The sequence below is a fragment of the Triticum aestivum genome, chromosome 6B, assembly GCF_018294505.1.
Source record: "Triticum aestivum cultivar Chinese Spring chromosome 6B, IWGSC CS RefSeq v2.1, whole genome shotgun sequence".
NCBI lineage: Eukaryota > Viridiplantae > Streptophyta > Magnoliopsida > Poales > Poaceae > Triticum > Triticum aestivum.
Genome location: NC_057810.1, coordinates 170,862,320 through 170,884,346, shown reverse-complemented (window position 1 = coordinate 170,884,346; position 22,027 = coordinate 170,862,320). Strand labels below are relative to the sequence as shown.

At 47.2% G+C, this 22,027-nt stretch overlaps 1 protein-coding gene across 5 annotated transcripts; it reads right to left on the bottom strand.

Moving 5' to 3' along the window:
- Nucleotides 1–461: 461 nt before the first annotated feature.
- LOC123136407 (uncharacterized) lies at nucleotides 462–20,742 on the bottom strand. 5 transcript variants are annotated; one of them, XR_006466896.1, is made up of 9 exons: nucleotides 20,309–20,742; nucleotides 19,325–19,433; nucleotides 19,083–19,208; nucleotides 18,942–18,989; nucleotides 2,343–2,578; nucleotides 2,177–2,259; nucleotides 1,760–2,046; nucleotides 1,358–1,638; nucleotides 462–796 (listed from the first exon to the last, which is right to left on the bottom strand). XR_006466896.1 is itself a non-coding variant. In XM_044555760.1 (4 exons), the coding sequence occupies exons 1-4, from the start codon at nucleotides 20,482–20,484 to the stop codon at nucleotides 18,981–18,983; spliced, it is 420 nt and encodes a 139-aa protein (XP_044411695.1). In that variant the 5' UTR covers nucleotides 20,485–20,742; the 3' UTR covers nucleotides 18,872–18,980. The 5 variants fall into 5 exon arrangements, 1 of the variants encoding a protein (XP_044411695.1); XR_006466897.1 differs by having other exon boundaries at nucleotides 1,358–1,502; XR_006466895.1 differs by having other exon boundaries at nucleotides 1,358–2,046.
- Nucleotides 20,743–22,027: the final 1,285 nt, after the last annotated feature.

Sequence of the window (22,027 nt, the reverse complement as noted above, 5' to 3'; positions counted from 1 at the left end):
ATTTTGCTTCTGATACAAAACTTAAACATTATTAGCCACCATACCATATATGTAGAAAGATATTATTATTATTATCATCATCATCAATCATTAAGGTAGTATAACTGATTCTCAAACAAAAAATAGGTGGTATTTTCCCAAGAAATCACATCTTGCAAAAAAAAAGTGCTCTATTAGTATATCGATGCCCGAGCACCCGTACATTGCCATGCACGTCTATTTTTCTGGTACCGTTCAAGGAATTTATTTAAATATATACAATTATAGCAAATGTCACCTGTAAGATAGATCACCAAAGCCTTATCATAGATGTTTCCTTATATGCTAGAAGTTTTAGCGAAAACACATAGAACTCTGAAGGCGACACACGATCAGCCTCGAACGGCCTCTCTAAGCACTAAAGAGCTTTAATTACTAAGAAATGCCTTATAATGTCATGCACCGACATATATCAGCAGCTCTGAAAAACTTGCAGCAGCATAAAATAGAATGCAATAGACAAAAACTTACTGTTGAAGTACAAGGAGACCAGTTCCTATCTAAAGTCATTACCTGCTCTAGCTAGTGTTGATACACAGATGAAAGTATACAAACTACATGTATTTTTTGCAAAATATAAAACTATATATACAACTATTAGGAATATTCAAAATTGTAAATCTTGACGCTTCCACTTCTTCTCAACATTACGTGCCCATATTGATTCCTTAAATTCAAAGCATAGGGATAGTTGATAGGCACAAATCAGCAAAGTCCCTTCTGTATGAGTAAACAGTACAGAAAATAACGTCCTTTCCTAAAAGGAAAATGAATAAACTCTTAACACTTGATAGGCACAAATCAGCAAAGTCGACATATGATCTACAATAATAAATGAACCTTGGAATATATTGCTACATTACAGAAAATAGCTTCCTTCCATAAAAGAAAAATGAATAAAATCTTAACACTTGATAGGCACAAATCAGCAAAGTCGACATATGATCTACAATAATAAAAGAACCTTGGAATATATTGCTACATTACAGAAAATAGCTTCCTTCCATAAAAGAAAAATGAATAAAATTTTAACACTTGATAGGCACAAATCATCAAAGTCGACAATGCTATACATTAATAAAAAATATATCTTCACATGTTATTTTCTTCAGAGAAACTAACATATGTTGTATGTACATTAATAAAATAATATCGTCACATGTTATTTTGTTCAGCCATGTGATCAACTTAAGGAACAAAGTTTCTCCGTGAGCATTATTCATGTGAACCCAAAAGTAAGCATAATTAACAAGCTCACAGCCATCCATGAGAAATTTGTGGCACATACAAAAAAATGAAGGAGGGGGAGGGTGCTCACCGTGTGATCCTCCCAGCCACCGGACACCACCACTTTATCAATCTTTCTCCCACCTGCTGCCTCTGTGAAGACGAGGCTCCTGCATCACAAATCCACACCAACCAGCGGCAAAGTGTGCGTGCGTGCTCATAATCATCTGGAGTTTCTGCAATATTTTGAAACATAAAACTAAAGTTGCATAAGTTGACGAATATATTAGACATTATAAAATGTTGTAACAAATAGAATATAGTTTTGAGCCTCTTGTTTGGTTTCATCTATACGCCACATTCAACATGGATCTGTATATGAAACACCAATTTAGCTTGGACTAGTGAGTAGCTAGAGCATATGTGAAATCTGAAAAGAATGAAGATCCATCTGAAAATTTAACTGGTAAGCTTGATCAAAAAAAATACTTACATGAATCAAGAGACATCTTCCAGAATACCAAATAAGCCATCTACATGCCAGCAGGATTCAGAAAGCCATAGAGGAGACAGGGGGCAGGGAAAAAAAGGCAGATGAGTACACTACAGACTAACGCCGACGAGCAGAAAATCGAAGCCTTCTGGTCGACTTGACTGTGTACCACTGCTGCTTAGAAATTGGATGTATGCACAGATATAAATGGCAATAAAACCAGGAACCCAATTACTTGAACTGAAAATCAAATATCCACATTAGAATCCCCATATGCGAAACTGAATCTGCACAGTATATACAAATAGTTACTTGACTGATCCTGTAAATTAGTACTATGAAGTAGGAGCTCAACCACAGTACCTTTACAAAATCATACATCTGAAATGAAAGGGGAAGGGAAACGTGGATGCTTACCTTTCACCGGCCAATGAACACAACGCGAATACAACGACTGCAAAAATTGATAGAACCGGAGGGATAATTCTACTGCTTGGTTGCTGTTAAATTCAGAATGGGTGTTAGCGGCATCGTCATGAAGTGAAATGAAATCAGGTGTGTAGGGCAGAGTTTCGCGACATACCTTAGCCTTGACCTTCTCCCTGCGGCCGGCTGTCAAATACTCAAATGCATCGATAGCCGGGACATCGAACTGGAATCAGGACGCAAGAGTTCTTCACCACGCCGTTGTCATCGCCTGCCCATTACCTTCAAGGACGTCTTCGTGAAGGGGCGTCCGCCACCGCCACCTCAATAGGGTTGCGAGTGTAGTACTGCCCCTTCGCATCTTCCTTGCGCATCGACGGCATCTCGCTCAAGCTGGCAGCACACCAACGATTCACCCTCGGTCATAAGAGGTGAGGGAGGGACGGGGTTTGCGGATGAGTGGAACCGACGGCTGCAAGAGTAGCAGCGGCCCAGATGGAAGAGGAGATCGGCGGCGGCGGCGGCATACCTAGGGAACAGGAGACCCGCATCGTCGTGCCTACTCCGTAGGTTTTTCTACGCACCGCGTCGATTCACTGTGTGTTGGTCTGTAAGGAGGTTGCTAGAGGCCCATTAGGCTCAATTTATCAGGAACGCCCAAAAAAGTGACCGGAGCAGCGGCCCGTGATGGTTAGCGATTGTTATTAGCGATGAGTACCCGATTAGGAGCGATTCACAGCTTATCCAACGGCAAAAAATGCTTCAAACTGGCGATCCGACGGCTCAGAGCGCTGATTCCTTGAGAGGGCTGGAAAAGTGCTCAGTTTTAATATATCTAAATGGATGGGCTTAGGCCCATATAAGAAAATAATCCCTAGTTAATCTCTAAGGCCATGCATGTGTACGACAAGTGGTGGGAAGTGTGGAAAGCTTAGTCACATACTGCTACAGTAAGAAGAGTGAGACCTCTTTATAAGGGTTGCTCTACAACTTGCTATTGGGAGCTTGGGAATAGGAGATGTACATGCGCGCTCCTCCTCCGTCGCCGCCCGCCCGACTCGCCACGCCTCGCCTCGCCTCGTCACGACACGCGTGCACGCGTGCGCGCGCCGCAATGAGCCGAGCCGAAGCTTATTTTTGCCGCTCGGGAATGGTTAATTAATTAACGAGTCACTTACGGAAGCGCCACTGTCCAAGACGTTGGACCGTGGGCTGTTCGCGGACTCGGTCGTGGGCCTGGCCCAGGCCCTTCTACCTAATGGTCTATATAAGAAGGGGTTGGCGAGTGGAGTAAACCCTAACTCAGTTCACTCACTCCCTCTCGTACAACCCTAGCCGTCATCTACTGTTCCTCTCTCTGTGCTGCTTCCAGCAATCCCATCCCAACGACCGCGTGCACGGTTGGTCGGGAGAGCAGGTGCCTCCGGAACCCTGTTGTTCGAGATCCTGCCCAGGAGAACGGCAATAAGGGTTTTGGGGAGCGTCTCGACGCGACTGCTCCCGATCCGTCCCCGTCTCCGTCCGCCTCTGCTTCCACTACTTCCCATGCATCGACCCCATGGCTGACGATGCCGCCGCCAAGAAGAAGGCCTCGGCCCATGCCGAGGCTGCCGCTGCCGCCGCCGCGTTGGCCTGGCCAACCGGAGGGTATGACTCGTTCATCCCCTATTTGCCCGTTCATGTGCTAGCCGTATATATGTTGTTCATAGATGTTTCAGTTGTATGTACTGTACGTGCTCACATGCTTAGGTATCGGTATGAGATGCATACTGTATTTACCATCCTTACTATTTACTCATGGATTAGATTAGTCAGAAAAGTGCTAACATTTCCAACAATCCAAAAACCTTATTTTAGGCACTTTTCGACTCATGGCTTCGCCGCTACTCTGAAACCGGAAAAGTTTACTTTGACAGACGAGGACTACTTTGTGGCTCACAGCAATGAACGTGTTCTGGGTTGGTGGTGTTTCTCCCACGGTAACGATTGCTCCTAAACAGGAGAATGCGTTTAGGGAGGCAACCACCATCTTTGTTGGAGCCGTTCTTACTATGATCGGAGACAAGCTAGTCGACGCATATCTCCATATGTGTGTTGCCAAGAATTTGTGGGATGCGCTCAAAGCTAAGTTCGGCGCAACCGATGTTGGAAGCGAGTTGTATGCTATGGAGCAGCTCCATGATTACAAAATGGTTGATAACCGTTTTGTATTGGACCAGGCCCATGAGATACAATGCATCGCTAAGGAGCTGGAGCTCCTAAAGTGTGAGTTATCGGACAACTTTGTCGCGGGTTGCATTATTGCAAAACTCCCTGCTGGATGGAGGAACTTTGCTACTTCTCTCAAGCACTTGAGACGTGAATTCTCTATTGAGGATGTCATCAGTCATCTAAGTGTTGAGCGGAACTCGAGAGCAAATGACTCACACGTGAAAGGGGCAGAGGGTTCTTCTAGCGCCAATGTGGTGCAGAAGAACTTCCACAAGTTCAAGGGAAAGAACTCTTTCCAGCAAAATACTACCTTCAAGAAGAAGGGTAAGAAGAAAGATAAGAAGAGAGATGGCTGCTTCACTTGTGGTTCAGAGGAACATTGGGCAAACAAGTGCCCAAACAAGTATAAGAAGTCAGGACAGGACGCAAAGTCTGTCAATGTGACTCTGAGCAACAATGATGCGGCAACAAGGTATGGTAATCTGTTTACCGTACTTTCAGTTTGTCAGTCCACCGATTGGTGGGTTAACACTGGGGCCAATATTCATGTGTATGCCGATGTGTCTTTGTTTTCTTCTTACCAGGTCACACGAGATTGTTTCATCCTTGTCTTGGAAAGGTCACGGCAGATGTCCTAGTGTGAGGACTTAGTCGTGAGGCCAACGCATCTATGTGGTAGCTTGAAAGGGGTTGATCGGGATGAGAGACGCAACACACAAGACAAGGATTTAGACAGCTTCGGGCCCCGGGAAACATCATCTGGTAATAGCCCTACATGTTGTTTGTGGCTAGGTCTCATTATGCTCATGAGGGAGACGTCGTAAATCCGGCTCTCCTCTAGTTGTGTCTAGCCTTAACGATTATTTTCTTGCTCTCCCCTCTTGGGGTGCCCTGCCCCTCCTTATATAAGTTGAAGGGGCGGGTTACATGTAGAGTCAAACTCGGATTAGGACTTAACCTATTTTGACGTCTTACCATGGGCTTCTCACCATGGGCTTCTTAACGTCTTGGGCTTCTTAACGTCTTGGGCTTCTTAACGTAAGCCGGCTTACAATCCGGCTTACAATCTGGCTTAACTGTCTGGCTTAACTCTCTGCCGGCTTACAATGCTTAACTATGTCCGCCGGCTTACAATGCTTAACTGTGTCTGTCGGCTTAACCTGCTTAATTGTTCCCACCGTCTTAACCTGCTTAACTGTTCCCGCCGGCTTAACCTGCTTAACTGTTCCCGCCGGCTTATAGTCTGTCGGGTCACCAATGAAACATCAAATCTCAGCCGGGTCATATCTCCGGCCGGGTCACGTCGTGGGGTATATCCCCGACATTAGCCCCTGGTTTAATTTGGATTTATCCATGTTAAACTGATCCTGTAAAACAAACACAAGAACAATTTTGACAGATTATGCTCTGGGTTAAGAATTCTTGTAAGCCGGCACCTGATCATCCTTAACTCCTTGGTATTTCCTTCTTCTAGAAAATCCGGGTCAATAAGCCAGCTTCATAATCAAAAACATTGGTCATGAAATACTCATCTGATTTTCAGCCAGCTTGAAGATGTAGAACTTGCCGATTTATCATTGCCAAAATATCCGGTTTGTAAATATTGATAGCACTGGGCTATAATTGTCGCTAACATCAAACTTGAAAATGTACCTCCATTATATTCATATCACTTGTAGCCCCCAAGTGTCGGGTCATTATGAAATAATGAGCATGGACTTTGTAAATATGATCATGTAGACTTGAGCAGCAACGTGTAGCCCCCAAGGGCCAGCTCAGTAAGATAATACTGAGCTGGGACTTTGTATATAATTCATTGATAATAACATCATATGATGTAATCTCCACCATGGGGCTTGAACCCACGTCCATAAGGTTAAGAGCTTTGTACTCTACCTACTGAGTAGTGGATCTTTCAATATAATGGGTTGAGGCTTGTGTACCTTGAATTTTTGACAGGAGCAATTGGTAGCCCCCAAGGACCGGCTCATTACAATGGGATGAGTAGGGTCTTCAATAAGTTGATCAAAAAATGACTTTACATTAGCCCCCAAGTGCCATGGTGCATGCTGGCAGTGACATGGGACTTGCATATTTGATGTAATCTCAATTTGAATAATGTAGCCCCCAAGTGCCGGGTCGTAAGCCTGCGGCGACTCGGGACTATTCCCTCCATTGTAAAAATAAATCATATCCATTGATACATAATAGCCATTGCGCTGAAGCGACTTTGAAGACCTCCATCATAATATTGGTTATTGATAACCATAATAAAAATTCAGCCATGTTGGCTATTAAAGATTTGAATAATATAATCCGGTTTGAAAACCGGTTCCTGTGATATTGAATCGTATGGCCGGCTTATGACACCAATGCAGTAAGGATGATAACCCAAATCTTAGAAGCCCATACTTCAAGTATTTAATATTGTCATATGCTGGCGACTTATCGTCGAAAGCCAGACCGGGTTAATCGAAACCACATATATGCTTCAGACATAAGCAAAAAAGTATCAAGAGAAACCCGAAAGACTGTTTCAAAAAACTTAAATCAACAAGGAGAGAAAAAACACGAGGCTTCTGATTCGAATACGATCAGTAAGCCGGACCAAAAGGGTTAACAACTATGTTCTCTTTGGTGAATAGACCTATGTTTGAACAGGCAGGCCCCAAGTGGTTTTTGGCATTGCGCCAATCAAGAGGATACCAACAGCTATGTTCTCTTTGGTGAAGACACCTATGTTTGAACAGGAAGCCCCCAAGTGACCTTGAAGCTTTTTTAACGACTCTGATTTGAATACGATCAGAGTCGGACCAAAAGGGGTTAAGCTATGATTCGAATATGATCCAGCCCCCAAATGATCAAGTTGTTTGAACAGCTATGATTCGAATACGATCAGGAAGCTGTGCCAAAGGAGTTAAGCTAGATTCGAATACGATCAGCCCCCGGTGGTCTAAATATTTAACGACTCTGATTTGAATACAATCAGGGTCGGGCCAAAAGGGGTTAAGCTATGATTCGAATACGATCCAGCCCCCAAATAATCAAGAGGTTTGAACATCTATGATTCGAATACGATGAGGAAGCTGTGCCAAAGGGGTTAAGCTAGATTCGAATACGATCAGCCCCCAATGGTCATTTGAAGCAGGGTACCTATGTTTGAGTTGTGCTTTGCAACATACTCTCTTTGGTCCCTTTAATTTTTCCTGAGAACTCGAGCTTTGCGAGAGATAAATTCTTCTTGAGCCGGAATTTTTCCTGACGGCCTTTAAACTGTCAACATTTATTGAGCTATGTCCATGTAGCCCCCGAGTCTTTAAGACGACTCAATGAGTTGGCTTAAGATTCTCCATAGTTGACCACGATATAATCCGGTATGAGTCATTCAACAACTCAGTGATATAATAATCTCTTTTGTAGCAGACAACTTGTCCTGCATTGGAGAACTTGCAAGCCAGAATAATTCCTTTCTCTTTTTTTTAAAGAAATTAATATGTAAATAGAAATATACTCGATGAATTTCACCTGATATGTTAGGCCGGAAATTATCCGTCGCGGAGTTGATCATCACTTTGGTGAAGATTAAATCAATTCACGGGCGAGTCTAGCGCCAGATGGGTCGGCCGCGGCATTTAAACTGATGTGGACGGGCGAGTCAATCGCAGGCACGGACAGATGAACCGGCCGTGGTGTTGTAAGCCGGTGCGGACGGGCTAGTCAATCACAGGCGCGGCAAGCCGCATGGACGGACGAGTCAGTTGCATCGTGTTGATGTAAATCGAGCTGCACGGACGGCAGCTTGCGCACACCCATTCACCAACAAGCGGGCATGGATGCCGGTGCATGATGATGCTAACGCATACTCCATAGGCACAGCATGTCACCATCTTTATAATGAATCACTGTCATGCACAAAATATATTGCGGACAAGAGTAATTGTTCTTGGAAGAAACAATATGTGCTAATAAAATAGACTTAGACCTCCCGGGCCCCCGCGTCGCTCCCGTAGGGGCGACTCGGGCGGCGCTAACCCTAGCCGCCGCCGGCCCTCCTCCCCCCTTCTCCTCTCCCTCGCCACCACCGGAGGGGGTCCCCGGAAAGCTGCGCGTCCGCCGGGGAGGGTGGTGGCGAGGATCTGTCCGCCTATTTCGCGCAGGGGCTCTGAAGCCGGGGCGGCGGCCTCGGGCGGTGGTGCGTCTTCGTCTTCAGCTTGCGGCATCGCTGGTGCTGGCCATCCCCCTTGGACACGCGGGTGGCAAGGCGGCAGCGGGTGGTGACTATGGGGCGCGGTGGCCGCGGGGGCGCCCGCCCCGGATCTGACGCCTCCGCCCCCAATCCTTTCGGCCCCTGTCAGATCTGGTTTCTGGCTGACCCTGGTCGCCGGGGTCGCGTTTGTGGTAGGGGTGGGGGAGATGGGGGCCTGGAGAAATCCACGGCTGGCTATGCCGGCCACGACGACGGCGACGCCTGAGGGCGCCGTCTCCTACCTGTAGGCGCCGTCAAGGTGACCCCTTTCCCCCTTCTGCCTCTCTCCCCTGCCCGTGCACCGGGGTGAAAACCCAAATCCCTCTGGATTGGGCGGCAGCTACGCTCGCGGCACCGTCACCTTCATGGAGGTGCCGCCTTCGGTTGAGCATGGGGCGGTGGCAAGTTCGATCTGGTTGGTGGGCGGACGACGGTGACATGGTTGGAGTTGGTGGTCTTGGAGGTTCTTCTCCAAGTTCAGTGGCTTCCCACCATTGTTTGCTCCGTCATCAGCAGCCTCATCGTGCATTTTGCTTCTCCTTGAGTGTTGGTCCCCCCCCCCCAGTGCCATGTTTGCCTTTGTGGAGCTCGGCGACGCGAGTTGGTGGTGCCCTGGTCAGGCTTTCCGGGCGGCAATGGTGACGGTTGTACATCTTTGCTCTTGGGAGAGTGTTTGCATCGTCCGACGGATCAGCGCCTCATGCCAGGCGAGGGGCTAGGGAGCCCCTTCGGAGATGTAGGATGTTGTCAACGGTTTCGGTCGGAGTCTATGGAGCTGTCAGCGTCCCCTTACATGCTAGTTGGATCTCCGCAAGGCCTGCTGGTGTCTCGGCGGGATGGATTACACTCAGTGGAGGGCTCCATTGTCTTCAAGCTGGCCTTGTTCTTCAGTTTTTTTCATCTTTGCTTGTAGATGGCAGGAAGCCTATTAGCTGCTTGCACAGCACTATGTATCCTTTTAGCTGTTTCTTTGTTCTGTCTTTGTAAGTTGGCGGTTGATGTAATCCTGGCCGGTTGATGGCTTTGTTAATTCAAAGCCGGGCTCTTTCTTGAGCCTTCGTTCTAAAAAAAATAGACTTAGATGGATATCATCTTATATGTCTTGTCAGATGAACGCAGATGTTGATGCTGATAATGCTGGACAAAATCAGACAAAGAACACAGCTCGTACAAATGCACTTCTCATTTTGACTGTTCTGATGTGGCACTAGTAACCACACGGTCTTCCTTTGTCTTTTTCATAACGAATCCAGCAGCAGTCTTCATGTGGAAGTTTGAATGGTGTACGTGCCTCCATTAAATCCAAACTCAGGATCAAATCTTTGCATATCCCTCTATTAGCTTGTTAATCCTGTTGCTTTTGAGCTCAACTCTAAGGAAGTGGACCACCACTACCACTGCTGTTTATGCAAACAGGTGCCCTCCTGTATTTTTTCCTCTGCTTGGACGCTTTTCTGAAGGTTGCCTCTGGAATGATTCAGTACTGGAATATCAGCTAGGCGAACAACAGACGGTCGGCATTAAACCGAAATTTTGCGAAGGATGGTCATTCAGCTAAAGAGATCTCGTTTTTCCTGATTATCAGCGACAGACAGGTCAAATGTATCCTCTTGCATGCCTTCATCTGTGGCTTTAACACCAACCACACGGGCAGCGCTCTCCTCATTGGCATCTACACAGGCGGGCAGCTGGTGTGGAGACCCGGCGACGGGCGGGGTGGAGCAGAGGCAGCAGGCTGGTGCAGGGCGACAAGCCGGCTGGGCGTGCGAGAGCCGGCGCTAAGCGGGTCATACGTGCGGAGGCAGGAGCCAGCGCAGAGTAGCGAAGGCGCAGGCTCACGAAACACGAGGTCGGTCGCAGGTTGAAACAAGATGTCAACTCAAATACGAGGCGGCTCACAGACGGAGGCGTGACCGGATTTCGGCAGCAGTGGCGAGATCGGCGGCTCAGAGCAACAAAAACCTTCCGATGAGGAGAGGCAAGGCGACCGGCGACTTGAAGCGGACGGCAGAGGAACGGCGCCCGACGGCCCTGCGATGGCTACTCAAAGGTGAGCCTGACAAGGCAAGGCTGCAGCGGTGATAATTGGCTGCGGCGGCTCAAGGAGAAGGTGGTCGGAGCCTGCAGCGATGCGGAGCGACATCGGAGGCGACTCAAAAGGGCGCCGGCATACATGCGGCGGTGAGGCGGAGTCGGAGTCAGATGAGCCACAAACCAGCGGCGATTTTGAGCGATGAAAGCGAGGCCGTGGCGGAGGCTCGGATGGCGGGCTCAGCAGTACTGGAGGCCGAGGAGGCCCATGGCAGAGGAGGGCAACGCAGAGGCGGGTTGCGACCCGAGGTACGGCGGCTCAGAGCACTGAGAGGCCGCAGGAGACAGCGACGTAGAGGCGGGTCATGGCGATGACTCGGGGTCAAACCTGTTGCAGCTCAGCGACGGCGAATCCAGGTCGTTGCAAGCCGACTCACTGGTGGCAGAGGTGATCCGGCGATTTCGCAGCAGAGGCAGCACTACGGGCATGCGGCGGAAAGGGGCGGCTCATAGTAGCAAGGTGAGACTGCAGCTACACCGGGTCAAGTGATACGAAGCGGCCGAGACGGCTTATCACGACCGGCGAGGGTGGCAGCTCAACCGGTTTAGAAGGTGAAGTTGCCTTGGCGGTCAACGGCCGACCCCACGGTCAGTTCAGCAGCAGTTTTCAACCCGTCCATTGGATGCAGCTCCATAGAGGCCAGTATGTAAAGCTTTTGCAGCTGAACAAAATCCCATAGCAAGCACAGGTTCGTTTGACCGCAATGGTGGCCTATTCTTTCTGAACCGTAGAAGCAATTCCTCAGCAAGACCAAGGGAACTATAGAAACTCCATATATACTGTATTAATTCTGCACCCAACTCTGTAGTGGATCCGTTTTTGCCTGTGATTCAACAATAGTAGTTTCACTCATAGTATAGGGCTGTGCACTTTGAAAGCTCGTCGCCACGTCCCGTTGTCTCCAGGACGGGTTGACGAGGTGGCGGCTTGCGAGCGAAAACGGCAGTTTGTAGTAGAAGAAATAAACCAGTGAGGCGGCTGCCGGGAACGGTGAGGCAGCGCGGAGGTAAGTTGTTCAACCGGGACGGCTCAACATGACCACAGTGGAGACAACGTGAGAAGGAGGTGACGGACATGTGGCGTAAGCGCCGGCTCTGTTCCACATCTGCAGGGGCGGCTCGGCGCGGAAGCAGGCGACCGTGGCCATGACAACAGAGCGAGGCCGACGCGACTCAACGTGCGGCGCGCTGGCGGGCCTTGGCAGAGGTAAGGAAGACCTCGGAGACGGGCACCACGGCGGCTTGCTGCAAAGGCCGCGCGAGGCCAGGGCGAGTCACAGCGAGTCAACGGAGCAGGGGGCGGCTCAAGGCCGGCGACTTAGGCGACGGCGGTTTGCCGCGGGCTACAGCAGTGGAAGAAACAGTGCCATAGCTCGTGGTCGGCCGCTCGGTGACTTAGACGGAGAGACTCCAAGGCTGGAGACTAACCCGATGGCGGCTTTGACGTGGAGCTGCGGTCCACAGCAGCAAAAGTGAAGACGGAGGCGAGCGGTTCAGCCAGGCCGGCTCAGTGCGGCTGCGGGTGAAGAGGCTCCCGGAGACTCAAGGCGTCCGCCACAGCGGTGAAGTGGAGAAGTGCGGCCGTGAGGTGGTGGCTTTAAGTACCAGGTGACTCGCGACTTGCGGCGGCGCGGCGCATCCGAGCGGCTTATAGGCTGTAAGAGGTGAAGGCAGCACGGGGTCGGTTTGACCCGGAGTAGCGCGGTGAGGCCGATGCGGCGCTGACCCGGGATGGCGCAGGGTGGCGGTTCTAAGGAAACCCGTGGCGGCTCAGACGCAAGAACTGAATCCATATTGACCAAGGCTTGTAAGACGTGTAGTGACAACTTGCCTCTGATCGATCTCTTCTTCCAGTGTATTCACGTGTTAAACTCACGCAGTAGCTTTTCCTTCCTGGTAAATTCCTTGTACGCATGTAGTAACCAGAGTTGACAGAAGGACAAACAGATTTGGCTTCAGGTGACAGTCTCGGCGACTCCTGTATGCGGTTACGGCGACTCAAGGCGAGGCCGGTCGATTTGGCGCGGCAGGGCGGATCATCGCGAGACACTGTAGCAGAGCAATGATCCACGAGCAGGATGGGACCACGGCGGCTCGTGGCCAGCTCTCAGGGCGATTTAACTAGAGACAAGCAGAAGGCCGACTCAGGCCACTAATGATGAAGATTGAACTTGCCATTCATGTATAATTATCAACTCCGGCTCTTGTTCAACCTGAAACTTGCAAACTTTTCGAATCCTAGGAGAGATTCCTCCGAGAACTCAACACCACCATGCACGGGCCCCACGATGGGCGCCAACTACCGTGGAAAGGTCACGGCAGATGTCCTAGTGTGAGGACTTAGTCGTGAGGCCACCGCATCTATGTGGTAGCTTGAGAGGGGTTGATCGGGACGAGAGACACAACACACAAGACAAGGATTTAAACAGCTTCGGGCTTCGGGAAACATCATCCGGTAATAGCCCTACATGTTGTTTGTGACTAAGTCTCATTATACTCATGAGCGAGACGTCGTAAATTCGGCTCTCCTCTAGTTGTGTCTAGCCTTAACGATTATTTTCTTGCTCTCCCCTCTTGGGATGCCCTGCCCCTCCTTATATAAGTTGAAGGGGCGGGTTACATGTAGAGTCAAACTAGGATTAGGACTTAACCTATTTTGACGTCTTACCATGGGCTTCTTAACATCTTGGGCTTCTTAACGTAAGCCGGCTTACAATCTGGCTTAACTGTCTACCGGCTTACAATGCTTAACTGTGTTCGCCGGCTTACAATGCTTAACTATGTCTGCCGACATAACCTGCTTAATTGTTCCCGCCGGCTTAACCTGCTTAACTATTCCCGCCGGCTTAACCTGCTTAACTGTTCCCGCGAGGTTAACCTGCTTAACTATTCCCGCCGGCTTATAGTCTGACGGGTCCAATGAAACATCAAATCCCAGCCGGGTCATATCTCCGGCCGGGTCACGCCGCGGGGTATATCCCCGACAGTCCTGATGGGGAACGGCTCGCATGCTTCTGTTCATGGTGTTGGCACGGTAGATCTGAAGTTTACTTCGGAAAAGATCGTGCAACTGAAGAACGTGCAACATGTCCTCGCTATAAAGAAGAATCTCATTAGTGGCTCCCTTCTATGTAAAGAAGGGTTTAAGTTAGTATTTGAGTCTAACAAAGTAGTCGTATCTCGGTATGGGCTATTTGTTGGAAAAGGATATGATTGTGGTGGTTTGTTCCACCTTTTCCTAGAAGATTTCTGTAATAAAGTTGTGAACCAAATTCATTTTAATGTGAACGAATGTGAGGTTTGGTATTCACGTCTTTGTCACATAAATTTCGGTTGTATGACGCCGCAAGCTAAGATGAATCTAATCCCAAGTTTCACTTTAGCCAATGGCTCTAAGTGTCATGCGTGTGTGCAAGCAAAGCAACCTCGTAAGCCTCACAAGCCTGCGAAGGAGAGACACTTGGCACCACTAGAGCTCATACATTCAGATCTCTGTGAGATGAATGGTGTGTTGACTAAAGGTGGAAAGAAATACTTCATGACTTCGATTGATGATTCCACTAGATTTTGTTATGTGTATTTGTTAAATACAAAGGATGAGGCTCTACACTACTTTAAAATCTATAAGGCTGAAGTTGAGAACCAACTTGAGAAGAAAATAAAACGAGTCCGGTCTGATCGTGGTGGAGAGTACTTTTCTAGTGAGTTTGATTTATTCTGTGCGGAACATGGTATTATTCATGAGAGGACGCCTTCCTATTCACCCCAGTCAAACGGGGTTCCTGAACGAAAAAATCGTACTCTAACAGATTTGGCTAACGCCATGTTAGATACATCAGGTTTATCCAAGGCATGGTGGGGGGAGGCTGTATTGACATCATGTCATGTCCTGAATAAAGTTCTCGCGAAGGATAATGAGACTACTCCCTATGAGCAATGGGAAAAGAAAAGAACTACACTCTCTTACTTGCGCACTCGGGGTTGTTTGGTGAAAGTCAATGTGTCGATCCCCAAAAAGCGTAAGCTTGGACCAAAGAGCGTGGACTACGTTAATTTGGGCTACGCTAAGAATAGCGTTGGCTATAGATTTCTAGTAGTGAAATCTAAGGTACCTAACCAGAAGGTCGGTACAATTATAGAGTCTAAGAATGCTACATTCTTGGAGGATATTTTCCCCATGAGAGATATGCAAAGCACTTCTAGACTGGAATCTAATGAGACTCCTAAACCTGCCATTCTGATGGAATATTATGAACACAAAAGTGATGAAAGTTCATCAGAGGATGATGAGGGAGCTCCTGTTAGGAGCAAGAGACAAAGGACTGCAAAGTCTTTTGGTGATGATTTCCTCCTGTACCTCGTGCATGATGACACTCCCAGTTCCATTTCAGAAGCTTATGCATCTTCGGATGCTGACTACTGGAAGGATGTTGTCTGTAGCGAGATGGATACAGTGAGATGGATTCCATCATGGCTAACGGGACATGGGAGATCACTGATTGTCCTTATGGTTGCCAACCATTGGGATGTAAGTGGGTGTTCAAGAGGAAGCTAAGGCTGGATGATACTGTTGAGAAGTACAAGGCTAGGCTTGTGGCCAAGGGTTATACCCAAAAGGAAGAAGAGGATTACTTCGACACTTACTCACCTGTGGCTAGGCTGACAACCATTCGAGTGTTACTCGCTTTGGCTGCCTCGCATGATCTTCTTGTTCATCAGATGGACGTTAAGACGGCTTTCCTTAACTGAGCTAGACAAGGAAATTTACATGCAACAGCCGGATGGCTTTGTAGTAAATGGTCAGGAAAGAAAGGTGTGTAAGCTAGTGAAATCTTTGTATGGCCTGAAACAAGTGCCTAAGCAATGGCATGAGAAGTTTAATACAACTTTGACATCTACTGGCTTTGTTGTTAATGAAGCTGACAAATGTGTATACTATCGCTATGGTGGGGCGAAGGAGTTATATTGTGTCTGTATGTCGATGACATACTGATATTTGGGACCCACCTCAAGGTCATTGAGGAGGTCAAGGCTTTTCTATCTCATAACTTTGAGGTGAAAGACCTGGGTGTGGCTGATGTTATCTTGGACATCAAGCTATTGAGAAATACTGAGGGTGGAATTACACTTTTGCAATCCCACTATGTTGAGAAGATTTTGAACCGTTTTGGATATTTGGACTGCAAACCTTCTGCAACACCATATGATCCTAGTGTGCGGATTCGAAAGTTCGAAGGCACGACTGTAGATCAATTGAGATATTATCAAGTGGTTGGTTCACTCATGTACCTAGTTTGTGCTACTCCCCTTGACATCTCATTTGATGTGTACAAACTGAGCCGATTTGTTTCCAATCCGGGAGATGTGCATTGGCATGCTATTGAGCGAGTGATGCTCTATTTGCAAGGCACTGTGAACTACGGGATTCACTATTCTAGGTACCCGACGGTACTTGAGGGGTATAGTGATTCTAACTGGATATCTGATGCTGATGAGATGAAAGCCACAAGTGGATATGTCTTCACACTTGGTGGTGGTGTTGTTTCCTGAAAGTCTTGCAAGCAGACGATCTTAACCAGATCAACTATGAAAGCAGAAGTCGCAACATTAGACACATCATGCATCAAAGCAGAATGGCTTCGACAACTTTTGATGGATTTGTCGGTGGTTGATAAACCAGTCCCGGCTGTCCTTATGAACTGTGACAATCAAACAGTGATTGCCAAGGCTAAGAGTTCAAAGAACAACATGAAATCCACAAAGCACATAAGAAGAAGATTAAAATCTGTCAGAAAATCAAGAAACTCCGGAGTAATAGCATTGGATTATATCCAGACGGCTAAGAATCTGGCAGACCCTTTTACGAAAGGGCTGTCACGGATTGTGATAGAAAATGCATCGAGGGAGATGGGTATGAACCCACGTAAGTTGCCATGGGGGTAACCCAACCTACGTGATCGAAGATCCCGTGATTTAGGACCTGGGAAAACAATCCAGCGGTCAACTGAGGAGAGTATCCTTAAGTATCCCACTCTGTTGGAGATGCAATAATACTCTCAATTCTGTAAGGCAGGTTGACTTTTGTCTTAATGTGTTCCAAAGCTTATGTAAGCAAGATGCTAACCTACAGAGCATTCTTTGGAGGAACACACCTATGTGAGCCCGACTACTGGTCACAGTCTATGAGATTGGGTGATCTCTAGGAAGCTCATGAGAAGGTACGAAGTATGACTCATAAGCTCCACCCGTGGGGTTTAGCCTTCGGCAGCCACGTATCAGCTGACAATAGGTGAAACTTCTATACGCCAAACTGACAATTCAAGGCATAGTCCATTATTCAGTTGAAAAGAAGTCTAATCCTATTGCTCTAGGTGGAAGTTCAACTTAACAGTTTCCACTGAAATTTCTGGTATATCAAACATTGTTTGGAACAGTTGACAAACTTATGTGCCTCGAGATCTGGTGGGGGATTGATGGATTATGGATGGGCTTAGGCCCATATAAGACAATAATCCCTAGTTAATCTCTAAGGCCATGCATGTGTACGGCAAGTGGTGGGAAGTGTGGGAAGTTTAGTCCCATACTGCTATAGTAAGAAGAGTGAGACCTCTTTATAAGGACTGCTCTACCACTTGCTATTGGGAGCTTGGGAATAGGAGTTGTACACGCGCGCTCCTCCTCCTCCGCCACCCGCCTCGCCTCGCCACGCCTCGTCACGACGCGCGTGCGCACGCCGCGGGTTGCGGAATGAGCCGAGTCGAAGCTTATTTTTGCCGCTCAGGAATGGTTAATTAATTGTTAATTAATTAACGAGTCGCTTACGGAAGCGCCACTGTCCGAGACGCTGGACCGTGGGCTGTTCGCGGACTCGATCATGGGCCTGGCCCAGGCCCATCTACCTGACGGCCTATATAAGAAGGCGCTGGCCAGTGGAGTGAACCCTAACTCAGTTCACTCACTCCCTCTCGTACAACCCTATCCGTCATCTACTGTTCCTCTCTCTATGCTGCTTCCGGCGATCCCATCCCAACGACCGCATGCATGGTTGGTCGAGAGAGCAGGTGCCTCCGGAACCCTGTCGTTCGAGATCCTGCTCGGGAGAACAGCAATAAGGTTTTTAGGGAGCGTCTCGATGTGACTGCTCCCGATTCGTCCCCGTCTCCGTCCGCCTCTGCTTCCACTACTTCCCCTGCATCGACCCCATAGCTGACGCCGCCGCCGCCAAGAAGAAGGCCTCGGTCGATGCCGAGGCTACCGCTGCCGCCGCCGCGTTGGCCTGGCCAACCAGAGGGTATGACTCGTTCGTCCCCTATTTGCTCGTTCATGTGCTAGCCGTATATATGTTGTTCATAGATGTTTCGGTTCTATGTATTGTACGTGCTCACATGCTTAGGTATCGGTATGAGATGCATACTGTATTTGCCATGCTTACTGTTTACTCGTGGATTAGATTAGTCGGAAAAGCGCTAATATTTCCAACATATCAGGCAAGCAGGAATTGGAGAGGTATCATTATGAGCTAATTTGGACCATGTACAGAGTTGACAATAGTTCAAAAAATTTATGTTCACTGAAGGTTGATCTGGGTTCCACTATTCCAATTCACATGTACATTGTTCTGCATTGTCTACAGTCTTCAGTGCATGATTGGAGAAGAGGCTAAGAGGAGAGGCTTCAATCTGGAGATGACAAGGATAGTCACCTGGTGCAACTAAAGGTTCGGTTTCATACTTGTGAAGTTGTGATGATATTGTTCAGGTAGAACTCCCTGGCTGATTTCACTTGTACTATTTCTTCACAGAAGGTACTAAAATATCTTGTCATACTAATATTTAATTTCTACTGATACTTTGTGAAAATACTCAATTTCCTTGTACTAAAATATACCCTTTTATTTTTGTACTGAATTGTACCTTCTTACAAAGATTTCATAGGGAGGAGGAGGTCAAGGGAGCAAAAGGCATGTGGAGACAGGAGCCAGCTCAAGGAGGAGAAGTTAACCCATAAATTACTTAAAGCATAATTTAATAAACCTCTAATTTACCTTCAGAATAAAAGGCCTATGATGAAAGAATAGCATCCAGAAAAAATACAACTAGATTATGAGACAATTTCATATGGGAGAATGACAAATTAGAGAGCTTAAACATTAAGTTGCCTCCAAAGCTTTGCAAACCGCAATGGTACAAAACTAAGTTTAGTTCTTACTGGTTTCTTACTGCATGATGAACTCTCGCCGTTACCATTTTACCAAATCTGGTAGCAAGCAATGCATTAGATGACAATTCAAATTATTGGACACCAAAACTGTTGAGAAGCATTATTGTAACAAACATAGAAAGAGCTTACATCCATGACATCATCATCCCCATGCCTCTTACTTTTATCCCTTTGTTTAGGTGTCAAGCAGTTGGCCATTTGGCGAAAGTCAGGTCCAGGGGGAGACTCCGTTGTCCAGGAACTCTGCCCAGGAACCTGAAAGAGGTCGATCATAAGTTCCACGTGAATTCCCCTAACCAACCCTTTGCACAAAGAATATCTAGAATTGATAAGAAAGTGAAAAACAGGTGCTCAGGCAAGTCGTAACATACAAGGCACACGATGGAAGAGATGACGTTCCTAGAGATGTGAATCACATGGGTGCGGCATCGAGAATGGTGAGAAGTCTGTGAACTTGTTCGTCCTCCATGTAGACCCATCCTTCAAAAACAATGTTTTTTACAGACCAGCATAAGAAGCACAAGTTGTAGCTTGACCACAACATGGAGAAGAAAACTTTGTTTGACTTAAGAAATCATTTCACTTTCGTGACACAATGCGAAATCTCCAAACAGTCCAATAATATCAGATACATAAAAACTATCTTTCCCGACACCATAGATCTTTAATCTTACATCACTGATTCAATCGAATAATATCCTTTGTTCTTCAAGAATTTTACTTTCTTTTTCTATCGATACTATCTCCAAACTTAGTGACAACATGATCAGATATTATCAGATAGTAGAGAAAAGCTAACATGTATTTGCTTGGATTACCTAGCTACAAAGTAGAATCTGAACTAGAAGACACATCCACACCTGATCATGTGGTACCAGGAAATTACTGAAACTCTTTCACGCCATGAAACTAATACTCAATGTGACTGCATGTTGAGCTTTGCCCACCTAATTTTGGGATGGTTACCCAACTCTTTCATTGCAACAACAAGAACATATATGACCAAGAACAATAACTGAAGAAGTGTGATTAAGGGGGAAATTTGGAACAGATAAAAGCAGTCTCAAGCACCAATAGGATGTGAAAATAGCAATGCTCGTCCAGACTCATCTCTTTGATTCTAACAGTTGCATAACTCTAGGGGTCCCTAACGCCTCTGTACATCCTAGTCATAGTGAAATTTCAGTTTTCAGTTCACAAACATCTTTCAGAGAAGTAACATTACCACACGTGGCCATTGCTAAACTGAAAATGAACCTCAGGATTGTCCAAGGTTCCACCAAATACACAAACGACACCTGAACGGGTGCGGAAGGGCACGGAGCAGTATGGCTCGTGTGGGATTTGGGGATTACCGTTTTTGCGAGCTCTGCGAGGATGCTGGAGGCGCGGTAGGCGTGGCGTCACGAGAAGCTGTGGTGCATGGCGTCGACCTGCGTGCGGACCTCGCGGGCGACCGCCTCCTGGGAGTGGCGGCAGGAGATCTCAGGGCCGACGGAGCCCTCTTCATCCTTGTTGTCTTCATGGGCATCGGCGTTTCCGAGCAGCGACGAGACGACGACGACGACAACGGCGGCCGAGATAGCCTGCGCTTCTGTGCCTTGCGTCGCGACTGCTGCGGTGCTTGTCAAGGCGGAGGAAGGGGGCAGAAGCAAAGAGAGCAAAGAGTAGGGGCGTGGCGGGGAGAGGAGGGCCCGGACGACACCGTCGATGGGAGGGGAGGTTCCATGGATGGGAGTAGCTGTGAGGGGGAGGTGAGAGGAGCGGCTCAGAATGGAGAAAGTGAGTGGCTATATTGTGGGCTTTCGTAGATGTAGTATTATTGTATAGAAAAGAGCAATGCTACATCCACGGGATGTTAGGTACGTTTACATATACTAGTACAGTTGTCAAAAGTTGATTGAAGAGAAGGGGAAGGAGGGGCCCACCTCGGTGAAAATCAGGAGGAGGCTGGTAGAATTAATAGGCAGGTTACGTAATCCTTCATAAGGACTTTCGTAGATGTAGTATTATTGTATAGAAAAGAGCAATGCTACATCCACGGGATGTTACGTACGTTTACGTAGACTAGTACAGTTGTCAAAAGTTGATTGGAGAGAATGGGAAAGGAGGGGTCCACCTCGGTGAAAATCAAGGGGAGGCTGATAGAGTTAATAGGCAGGATATGTAATTAACCCTTTGTAAGGGCATTCGTAGATGTACTATTATTGTATAGAAAAGAGTAATGCTATATCCACGGGATGTTACGTACGTTTACATAGACTAGTACAGTTGTCAAAAGTTGATTGGAGAGAAGGGGAAAGGAGGGGCCCACCTCGGTGAAAATCAGGGGGAGGCTGATAGAATTAATAGGCAGGTTACGTAATTAACCCTTTGTAAGGGCTTTCGTAGATGTAGTATTATTGATAGAAAAGAGCAATGCTGCACCCACGGGATGTTACGTACGTTTACGTAGACTAGTACTTTTGTCAAAAGTTGATTGAAGAGAAGGGGAAAGGAGAGGCCCACCTCGGTGAAAATAAGGGGGAGGCTGATAGAATTAATAGGCAGGTTACGTAATTAACCCTTTGTAAGGGCTTTCGTCGATGTAGTATTATTGTATAGAAAAGAGCAATGCTACATCCACGGGATGTTACGTACGTTTACGTAGACTAGTACTTTTGTCAAAAGTTGATTGAAGAGAAGGGGAAAGGAGGGGCCCACCTCGGTGAAAATCAGGGAGAGGCTGATAGAATTAATAGGCAGGTTACGTAACCCTTCGTAAAGGCTTTCGTAGATGTAGTATTATTGTATAGAAAAGAGCAATGCTACATCCATGGGATGTTACGTACGTTTACGTAGACTAGTACAGTTGTCACAAGTTGATTGGAGAGAAGCGGAAAGGAGAGGCCCACCTCGGTGAAAATCAGGGGGAGGCTGATAGAATTAATAGGCAGGTTATGTAATCCTTCGTAAGGGCTTTCGTAGATGTAGTATTATTGTATAGAAAAGAGCAATGCTACATCCACGGGATGTTACGTACGTTTACATAGACTAGTACAGTTGTTAAAAGTTGATTGGAAAGAAGGGGAAAG